Raw genomic sequence first — 11,455 nt, 5'->3', positions numbered from 1 at the left:
AATATAATACTCTAAGATTTATTTTCAAACTTAAAAAGAACTTATCTCTTACAGGAAACTGAAAGCTGAAGACAACCAGAGAGGCTTGTGAGATCTAATGTGAAAATTGTCACTCAAGATGCCTCATGTCTGATGACACATGACGCCAGATAAAATGTTCAGTGCAATCAGAGTGTACAAATTGTCCTCTTACTGGAATACCATTTTTAAAAATTTTACTGGGGTTTTATTGTTGTTGTTTGATCCCTATCTCTATGAGGAACCACCCTAGTCCTCTCTCTGTTGGAACAAACCATTACACTTACTTCCAGCAAGGGAAGTATTTGAATTCTTGCTTCTGTCATCAGCCAGCAGAAGGGAACAGAATAGTTCTTCTGCATTTTGCCCCTGAGATATGGCATTGCACTGCTTATATACCAAGCCAATTTATAGCAAAATATTGATCAAAGATACAAAGTTGATTAATCAACCTCATGCCAAGGGCTCTGAAGATATAATCTTTCTATAACCAACTGCTAATGCAAATTAAAACATACTTCATTGTCACGTGATTTTAAAATCAGTCTTTCATACCACCCTTTCCTGGGAGAAAATAAAAATATAGCAAATGCAGAACAACCACAATTAATTTGAATGGGGTAGAAACATTGTAAATATATTCTCTTTGCAACCCCTGGTGATACTTTTTTTTCACTTCATTTCAATCACTGAAGTATATTCTTATTGGAAATGTTCGTCTTTTCGATAAGTAGGGGGAAGCCAGTTGGATCTCTGGTTGTCTAGTCATTGTCATAAGTAAGCCTAGCAAAAACCTTACTCTATTTTTCAATCAAAAACCGCTTAAAACTGCATATTACAAACAAATGGATGTTTTTAATGACCAATTGAATAAGAACATCCCTATCTTAACTGGCCTAAATTTCTTCTGGTAGTGTCAGTTCAACTTTCAGAAGTGCCACTTAAGGAAGTCTGATTTTTGTTTTTGTAATGCACTGTTTTTTAAACTTTTTTTTTTTTTTTGGTTTTAAAAGCACAATCACTAAACTTTATTTGTAAACCATTGTAACTATTAACCTTTTTTGTCTTATTGAAAAAAAAATGTTGAGAAGCGTTTTTAACCTGTTTTGTTAATGCTCTATGTTTGTATTTGGAATATTTGAATGATGACAGATGGTGAAGTAACGTGCGTACTTTATTGTGGGCCATAAACCCAGTGGTTCTTACTTTTCCTGGACTTAAGGAAAAAGAGATTTAAGTTTGTTGTGGCCAATGTTGAAACTTACAAGATTTCCTTATAAGCTCAAATAGAGGCATTATGTGCTTTGATTTGCCAAATGATGCCCTCTGACTGTATGGTCCTTTTTTGTCATTATATAAATTTTATTGACTTTATAATTGGTGCTATTTGAAGAAAAAAATGTACACTTACTCCTACACAGGTATCAGGCCTGACCCACTGGAAAACAAAGCCAAACAAAACGGAGCCACACACAAAAAAAGCTGGTATTCACCAAAAACTAAATGTGTTCACTTAGATAATTGAAAAGTTACATAGAAAGGGTGTGCAGTACTAAGGGAACAATCCATGTGATTAATGTTTTCATTATGTTCATGTAAGAAGCCTCTTATTTTTAGCCATAATTTTGCATACTGAAAATCCAGTAATCAAAAAAGTAATTTTGTCACATTATTTATTAAAAATGTTCTCAAATACATCATTCTTTCTTGTGTTGATTTCTTTTTTTTCATTGTGTGATCAAACTATTCCATTTAATCACAAGGTGTGCTGTCTTAACATTTCACTACTATATTATCAGATCGTTAAACATTCTGTTTTATGAACAACCAGGTTTTTGTTTTTTTATAGTAAGGAAAAATGCTCCTTTTCTCCACTGAATTTAAAGATGTAAGATAAATGAAAACCTAAAAGTCATTTGATCAGAGAGGAAGGTTTTACTATTAAGGTTGTTCTGAAATATTTATGTAGGTGTATCTGAATTTCAGTTAACCTATTTCTGAAATAGGATTTGACTACGATAAATCAGATTTGTAAAGTTTGAGCCATTTGTGTCCTGTCAACAAGTAAATTATAAAACTACAAAATATTTATCAGTAACTATCTGCTTTCTTGTTACAAATTCATGTGACATTTTACAATGCAATACTTATCACATTATTGTTCATTAAAGTCAGCCTATTCGAGTATTCAGCTTTGGGTGCTGGAGATGGGCATCATGTCTTGGAAGTGCCAAGAGCAATAGAACCTAGTGAACATTTTTTTCCTATGACATATACATTGACAATTTTTGTGTTGATCACAATTTGAAAATCTAGGAAAATTTTTAAAGGGGGGGATTTAATCTGAAATATAATTTCACAAGAATGAAGTAATCACCAGCATTTACTTAGAAATGAACAGACCTATCAGTAAAAAAAAGTCAGCTTTCAAGTATTTCAAGCAAAAAATTCATGGGACATGTTTAATGACCTAATTTTTCTGTTTCCCTTGATGAGTTGAACATATATAAGTTATAGTATGTGTTATGCATAAAAATTATGTACATCAGAGGGCCTGGCTTTGAGTCTGTTTTGTCACAAGCTATGTTTCCTTGGACATGTCACTTGACCTCTAAGTCTCAGGTACTTCACCTGTAAATTTAATAATACCTACCTCATGGAGCTATTGTCATGATTTAGTGCATTAATGTATATGACATGGACTCTGTAAACCTCCCAAACAATACAAGATATTGTATTCATGGACTGAAATTATTGTACACATATTATACTCACTGCACACATAGTTTGTTCCCAAAAACTTGCAAAGGGGTTGTTTTTTCTTTAAGTCAAAGAATAAGTGTGGTACAAGGATGGGGGTGGTTCCATTTCTCGTGAGTAAAAGTCATTGTGAAATAACCTAATCATAGAATAAATTCTTGCTGTTTTTGTTTGTTTTTTGCTTGTGAATTCCTGAGGGCCGTACAATGGGTGGTGATATGGCACTTTTAAAACATATTTTACCATTCAGGTGTGCAAGTATGTCACTTGACATCTCAGTAACTGGGCTTAGTGTCATATCTGACTTTCTTGGTCATTTCTGACATAGTCTGTTTTCTCCTCACTTCCCTTTTCACATGTTGCTGTCTACATCAGCTGTGGAGTACGGGTGGTAGGAGCTTCTGGCATTATGGTTATTGTCCAAGTTTCCAATGGTCCCCCTTGGTTAGAATATTTATTCTGCACCCTCCTCTCCCCAACTCCAATGTCCCTTATTATACTTTGATCCTCTCTTGATACTTCTGAGCCCTTAGATGTGTTGGGTGTGAGAAGTGGGCATGGGAGTTTTGTAGGCTCTCCTGTGCCTTGCTGGAGCTCTGGAGACTTGGGTGTGGGGCCCTTCCTCAGGACATCACAAGAAACCTCTATGTCTTCTAAACTGCTTGTCACATTTGGGCTGTGTTTGAGTTGTGGGAGAGGATAGTTGCTGCTTCTACAGTTTTTAAATGATGATGATGATGATGATGATGATGATGATGACACATACCTTTCAAGGTTGTTGGAACTAAATAAGTTGATATACATGAAGTAGATGGTACATGCTCAATATTTATTGGGTAATACTCACGGCTTCCTTGGTGTTGAAATGGAAAGTGCTGAATAGGTTGCTGTACTTTTAGATCCCCATACTTGATGAGAAGGTGAGGGGACACAAGAATCAAACCTCAGTGACACACTCACTGTATTTAAATCCCCAACCTTACATTTAATTCTTCCCAGTGAGATGGAGAAGTGGGGAGAGAGACGGAAAGAAAGGAGGTAGAAAGCAATACAAAAATGGGCATTTTTCTTACTTTCCAGTCTTTGGTTTGCAATACCTTAACTCTTGCAACTGAGCCTTCATTCTGCTACAATTTCAAAAACCTATTTTGAAACCCAAAAGAAGTGTTGAATTGCTTTTCTGTAGTAACCATCCCTTTTCATTTGTCTGGTAACCATCTGAGGGCAGTATTTATAGAAAAGCCCTCTCAGTTGCCTGAAGAGGTGGGATAGCAGCAAATAGTTATAACAGGTGCAACATCTTAATATTTCAAATTATAGTTTTCTCAGCATATTTTAAGAGAATTTAACAGAGAAATTTAAATGTTGAAAAATGGATTCGGCAGCAGACTAAGCTGAACATTGAACATAGAGTGTAAAGATCACTTTAGTATTAAGAAGTTTTAGGGAAGTTTTCTCTAAAAAAATATGGACATTGACTTTTTTTGGAAAAAGAGTCTGTAGCAATACTCTCAACTAAGAACCTTAAGGACCTTCCAGGTTTGGATCCCTAAGCTCAGCTTTATTTGGTACCAATGCTGAAGTTTGTTTTTTCATATGTGAACATACTCCACCTGCAAAATCCAGTGTCCTCTCACTAAGACCACATTTTGTCTGTAACACCCCAAATGACGACAATCTCTACCCTAAGCATATAATTTTTATCAGCATTTTTATTTTTGTTACTCCCTCATTTTTATAAAAAGACAAAACATGAAATATTCAAATAACATGACAAAGACAGATGCCGACACTGGCAAAATTGAACAGTTTGCCTAACACTTATGTGTCAGCTGTAAAGTTCTGAATGTAGTGGTTTAAAGAAATTGCTACACACTTATAAAAAATGTGTAATACATGGGAATAGAATGTAAGAAATTAGACATCTTGAGCTTAAAAATAAAAGATGCTCACATTAGGAATATAAATATGTAAAATTATTTTGAATTAGTAAATTGACTTTAATCAAATCCTGTACCGTTTTTAGATATTTATTTCAAAGGTTGCATGAGAAAGCAAACACTGGTTTACTTTTCAAAAGGTAGATAAAATCCTTTATTACCAAAATTTCTTATCATTCATAAATGAGACTGATTGATTAGTACTTAGAGTGCTATCAAAGTAGTTTAGAAAGTTAAATTCTTTGTATTTCTCTCTCTTTCCCTTATTCCATTTTGAATGCTAGTGAGAGGGAAGACAATAAACCGGTGTTGACCTTAAACTAGCCAGATGCCCCAAATTAGCCAGGTATTTTACCAGCAAAATGAGTTTATTTGAGAAAAACAAGGAGTTGCAATTTGGGACATGCCTTTTAATGGTGAACCACAAGCAAGTCCAGAGAACAAAGGAAAGGAATGTGCTTATATAGAAGAAAGGGGGTGTTCAGAGGGGCTGTTGTAAACAAATAATCCTTTGGAAGAGACTGGGAGTTTGAAGTGTAGTGGCTTTTCATTGGCTGAACTGTAACAGCCTTTCATTGGCAGAGTGGTTGCTGAGGGAGGAGAAACTCTTCTTCCTGCAGAAATTGTAGAATAGAAAAGCATCTTTTTGCTGGAGTTGAGAAGTATATCCCTTCCTCTATAGCAGTGGTTCTCAACCTTCCTAATGCCGCGACCCTTTTTAAAAAAATATATTTTATTGATTTTTCACAGAGAGGAAGGGAGAGGGATAAAGAGTTAGAAACATCAATGAGAGAGAAACATCGATCAGCTGCCTCCTGCACACTCTCTACTGGAGATGTGCCCGCAACCAAGGTACATGCCCTTGATCGGAATCGAACCTGGGACCCTTGAGTCCACAGGCCGACGCTCTATCCACTGAGCCAAACCGGGTAAGGCTGCTGCGACCCTTTAATACAGTTCCTCATGTTGTGGTGACCCCCAATTTCATTGTTACAAATTGAACATAATTAAAGCATAGTGATTAATCACAAAAACAATATGTAATTATATATGTGTTTTCCGATGGTCTTAGGCGACCTCTGTGAAAGGGTCGTTCAACCCCCCAAAAGGTCGCGACCCACAGGTTGAGAACCGCTGCTCTATAGTGTAATTGATGATAAGTGGTAGGTTGCAAGAGCTCTCCCTACAGGCACTCCCAATTTCAATTTAAAAGAGGTTTCTTTTAAAAAGAATATGTTTTATTTTTTATTACAGTTGATGTACACTATTTTATTAGTTTCAGGTGTACAACCCAGTGTTTAGACATTTATAGAACTTATGAAGTGATCACCCTAATAAATCTAACACACATCTGGCATATACATAGTTATCACGATATTGACTGTATTTCATATAATTTACATCCTTGTGACTATTTTGTAACTACCAATTTGTGATTCTTAATACCTTCACATTTTTTCACCCATTAAATGAGGTTTCTATTTATTAATCTTCACACAGGTATTTAAAAAATTTTTTTCAAAGACACTTTTTCTCCAGAGGCACTAAACCAGTTTCTCAAAGTGATATCTATGGATATTTGTCTTCTGGTTATAAATGTTGATTCCTGATTCTTGTCCAATCTTTCTGAATCAGAGTCCCAATAGACAAGGCTTAATTTACATTTTGGAAACAATCTCAGGTAACTTTATGTTTAAAAAAATTGAAAACCATTACCCCAACAAAACAAATGCAATTTTATTGCAATATGTAAATGAAAGTGGAAAGAATCTTATAGTCAGAAGTATTTTTCAGCCATGCAGTGGTCCTGATGTAGTTTTCATTGCCTGTTGTTAAAAAAACACGTCTGATACAGAGTGAGCATGTGTCAAACTTCATTTACCTCATTAATAACGGAATCATCAGGACAATAAAGAAACTTTGAAGAACACCTGTGGAAGAAATGTAAATATGATATGACTGCTAAGTTTGTTAACTTTCCATATGACAATCCATGCATGACATTAGTACATCTATTGAGCTAGTCATAGCACCTTTTTCTTCAAACTAAAAAAAAAATCACTGTCCTTCAGAGCTACATGAAATCTGAATCTTTGTCATTTGCAATTAATAAAATATATACTTTGATAATTTACATTTCCCCCAAAAGAATCTGATGAGAGTAAAACAGTGACTTGGTTTTGTCTATGGTTCCCCAGAGGCAGAGTCTTAGACAAAGACTTGGGTGCAGTTAATTTTGGAGGTAATCCCAGGAAATGGGTGTAGGAGTAGCAGGGGAATGAGGAGAGCTATCATCACAGGTCCTTCGCAGTAGGAAAAGATGCCTCCAGAGATGACTCACTGGCTCCTCCGAGAAGCATGCAGAATGCCTCCTTCACTGAAGGACAGGTGACAGGTGCCTAGAACATTGTTAGTTTGCTCCTGGTTCCCCATTGGTTGCAGGTTGCTAGTGGGCAAGGGTGGAGTGGGAGAAGGGAGTGGTTTATCTTCCAAGCACTAGTGAGCAACCAAGTGAGAGTAGCAGACCTGGAGGCCGAAAGTGGACATGTATATGGCAGGTGTTTGAGATGGGAAAACGCAAAGATGAGGTGAGCCTGGGCTCAAAGGGAACTGTCTGCCACAACAGAGTCCTCAAAGCCATATGCAACGAGCAGGATTATTGTGAAATGTTTGAACCTGCTATCAAAGTCAAACAACCCTTCTCCAAATTTAGGATTCATTTTCTTTCATGTTGTGCATGTATGAATTTCAACATGCGTATTCATATTATTTGCAAATTGGTGGATTTCTTATCAATTATCAATTGTTGGTACTATGGGTGTTCAGTTTCTCTGCCATTTAACATATTTCGAAAATGTTTACACGATTAGTATTGAAACACCAAAAGAGAAAAGGTATGGAAACAGCAGTGAGACATGAGTTGGATTGTTAGGATAACCAAAATTGTGCATTTGCTGTCAAAACAATGCATTTTATGGTACCTAAGCAAAGAAAGAAAATGATCCACAGTAATTAAAGTTGTGACACACACACACACACACACACACACACAGCAAATGAATGAAAGCAAAATCACCAAATCTCACATAATAACATAAAAGAAATTTCAAAGTTGAAGATTATGTAACCCATTTATGTCTCCCATAAAACTATCATTGATGCATTGTATTGTATCCTAACTAGGATTGGAAGCATTTTCACAGTGGCACATAAAACTGTTATAGTAAAAGAAATCTTACATTTAATGAAATATTGTAACATTTATGCAAACCCATTGCCTTAAAAAAATTGGACTCAAAATATTTACATACATTTGGTACATTTTTTTATTCAGATCCTTGACATAATCAGTAACTCCACTTATGAAGGCTGAAGTTAGATTTTAAGCTTTTAGAAATTCTTCTTCCATTTGGGAAAAGCTCTGAGCTCTCCAACTTTAAGTAAAGCAGAGCTTTTGCTGCCTCTTAAGTGACCCCTGTAACCTGCTCTGCTGCAGGAAGTAACAAAAGCAACCTGAACAACTAGGACTTCTGTGCCTGCCCTGTATCTTCGGGATCTCCTGCACTTTGGAGTGCCTTCTTTAAACGTTTTAAATCCTCCTCCAAGCGCCTCATTCTGCCCAGGGCCAGCAGTGCTGTTAGGGCCTAGTGCCAGGACCGATGTGAAGTTGGTACTCAAAGGAGCTCCAGAATGCAGACTAGTGTCTGCGGGAATCTCGGGAGGCCCTGAGCTGGCCACCTGGTTCCAGGAGGGCAGCCTGGTTAGTGAGTTGCTCACACTGGCTGGCACATGTCTTTCATAAAATTGAGTGAGTTTGTGTTGTCAAAATGGTGCTGATGTGCCTGACTAAGGCTGTTTATATAAGCAAGGGCCCTGCAGAAGTATTTTCTCTGGCTGTCACAGTAGGCAAGCCCTGAAGCATAGGAAAAAGGCAGATTTTAAAACCTATCTAATAAAAAACTGAGTTTTTATATGGAATGCCTATTTAATAGACTACTGTATGCTTTTCACAATTTGAGAGTTTAGCTCTTATATATGCAAGCTCTTCTACATGTTCTCTGTAAAGATTTTGTGCAAATCATCTTTAAAGTGCCTCTTCATTTTGTGTGTAACAGTGAGCATTTACATGTGTTCCTGAGATTTAGCCACTAGTCATAATATTTAATGTCTTTAGAATTTTTTAAAAAAATCAGTTGTTAGTGCTTTTTTATTTAACTTCTGTTTTCAAACCTACAAGACAAAATTATGCAACATGTCAGTGAAGGCTTGGAGAATGAAAAGCATTTGAAAGAGCTACCATGGGGTATACCATAGGAAGTAAATTATGAATAAATAACAGAAAACAATGAGTAATTTACTGTGTACCTTCTATGATTTAAATCTGTATCCCATTGAAGTTTAACCAAAATTGGTTTGAAATGTATAGGTTTAATTCCTTTTGACAGATAAGGCAACCAAGATTTTGAAAGACTAAGAAATTTGCTGAAATACTCCATAAGGAGATATAAACAGAGTGTAGATATGAATCCAGTTTCAAATCTAGTGCTCTTTTTAGAAATTAAAACTACCTCTTGGGAATGAGATCCCAGTTAATAAAATTTACAAACAATACCCAACTCCCTTTCTTAAATTAATTATAACTGAAATGGAAAATAACAAAAGGTGTCTGTGTTGGAAATAGGGAAGATGGATGAGTGCTAAAGGTGCGGCTACCACCAAATATTTTTAAAGCTCCACTATCTTTAATTAATATATAAATCTTTTTTTTTTTAAATATTTTTTTTATTGATTTTTTTACAGAGAGGAAGGGAGAGAGACAGAGAGCCAGAAACATCGATGAGAGAGAAACATCGATCAGCTGCCTCCTGCACACCCACCACTGGGGATGTGCCCGCAACCCAGGTACATGCCCTTAACCGGAATCGAACCCGGGACCCTTCAGTCCGCAGGCCAACGCTCTATCCACTGAGCCAAACCGGTTTCGGCAATATATAAATCTTAATGTATTGTTTAGGTTTCCAAGGATAATTTTTAAAAATAAAAAATATAAATGATCATTTCCATCACATAATCACATAACTGTGTTTGTGAGTATGTATGTGTGTGTGTATGTGTATATATGGAATACCATATTAACACTCCCAATATTAAAGGAATTTAACATATTGCTTTAAAGACAATTTACCCTTCCAAGAATATGTACATTTGTTTTATCAGAAGGACTTGAGAAGTTGCTCAAGGACATAGAACATAGCCTTTTAAGTCAGAATTTTTAGTTGCTTTGCCTAACCTAGCCATCTCTTTGCTCCCACTTCTGCCTCTCTATGGGAAAGAGGACTCTTTTGGAGAGGTTTTAACTTTTTTTAAAAAAAAAATCTGTCTCTTTAAAATGAGCTAAGACATTTATAATAAGTAATATCTTACCATTTTGAATGCTTGAATACTTTGGGGAAAAAGAAATCAAGAAAAATAATAAATTACTTAGATTGATAATCTACCTACGCATGGGATTAGCATATATTCAGAAGCTAATATATTTCATCTGGATGATTTACTATCAACCATTGTTAATTAAGCCTCACGTGTTTCAAGTATGCATAATTAAATGATCATTTTGAATAAACTTAATTTCTTATCCTGCTATATAATATGATGACAAAAATATAACTACTGGACTAGAAAAAAAAAGTCAACCTCTATAAGGTAATCAAAAGATTTTGATTGTTACTTATAAATGTTTATTTTGTTTCCCTAACCTGATTTGAATCTAGGCATTCATTTATTAATTCAGCAGTCTATTGAGCATCTACTATGTTTGAAGAAAAAAAAGGAATGAACTCCAGAAGGCTCACAATGTAATGGAAGGCAGACACAAGCACAACAGAGTGTGAATCAGGGATAGAAGTATTTACATGGTGTTCAAATTAGTCCAGGCTGCTATAACAAAAATATCTGAACTGAGTGGCTTATAAGCAAACGAAATTTATTTCTCACAGTTCTAGAAGCTAGGAATTCTAAGATCTAGCACCTGCAGATTAGGTCTATGGTGAGAGCCTGCTTCCTGGCTCACATACAGCCATCTTTTCGCTGTATCTTCATTTGTCCGAAGAGAAAAGGGAGGTTGCTGATGTCTTTTTTTAAGGCACTAATCCCATTCATGAGGCTCCACCCTTATGACTTAATCATTTCCAAAGGTTCCCCTCTTAGTACCAATACATGGAGGGTTAGGTTTCAACATATAAATTTGGGGAGGGCAAAAATATTCATACTATAATTCATGACAATAAAGGAGCTTGTTGAAACTCTAAATGGGGATTGAGAAAATGTTTTGTCTGGGTTATGAGGCTGAAAGGAAGTCACCCATTCATTTATAAAATATAAAGTTTAGGTTTCTCTCAAAATTCTACTCTACTTACAAAATGCAGATTGAATACATTTAGGCAACCAATTCAGAATTATGTTTGAGAACTGTGATTTGGATTATTTGGGTTGTTTTGTTTGTTTGTTTTGTTTTGGACCAGTTTCCATCAATCTTCAATTAAAATAATTTTAGAATCACACACATTTAAAGAATTAATAAAAATTATGAAAGGATTAACTGATTAAAATGTTAAGAGGATTTGGGATTAAATTGTTTTGTTCATTTAATTTCTCTCTTTCATATAGACAGAGTATCTGTAATGATGCTTCTAAACACAAGTTATATACATAAAACACATAAAATCCAACTCAATGTG

At 35.5% G+C, this 11,455-nt stretch overlaps 1 protein-coding gene across 5 annotated transcripts in view; it reads left to right on the top strand.

The window, feature by feature from the left end:
- The window catches only part of ROBO1 (roundabout guidance receptor 1), a 447,031-nt gene extending 445,315 nt beyond the window's left edge, over positions 1-1,716 (top strand). For 4 of the 5 annotated variants that reach the window (XM_014540619.1, XM_014540618.1, XM_005867333.2 and 1 more), the window contains one exon: positions 55-1,715. In XM_014540619.1, coding sequence (XP_014396105.1) covers positions 55-69 — 15 coding nt within the window. In that variant the 3' untranslated portion in view covers positions 70-1,715. Of the gene's footprint in view, positions 1-54 lie in introns of all 5 variants that reach the window. The other variant, XM_005867332.2, reaches the window with a different exon arrangement.
- Positions 1,717-11,455: the final 9,739 nt, after the last annotated feature.

Source organism: Myotis brandtii, unplaced genomic scaffold (assembly GCF_000412655.1).
Source record: "Myotis brandtii unplaced genomic scaffold, ASM41265v1 scaffold249, whole genome shotgun sequence".
In the NCBI taxonomy this organism is placed as follows: Eukaryota; Metazoa; Chordata; class Mammalia; order Chiroptera; family Vespertilionidae; genus Myotis; species Myotis brandtii.
The sequence above is the reverse complement of the archived record's forward strand: the minus strand, read 5'-3'. Positions and strand labels throughout refer to the sequence as shown.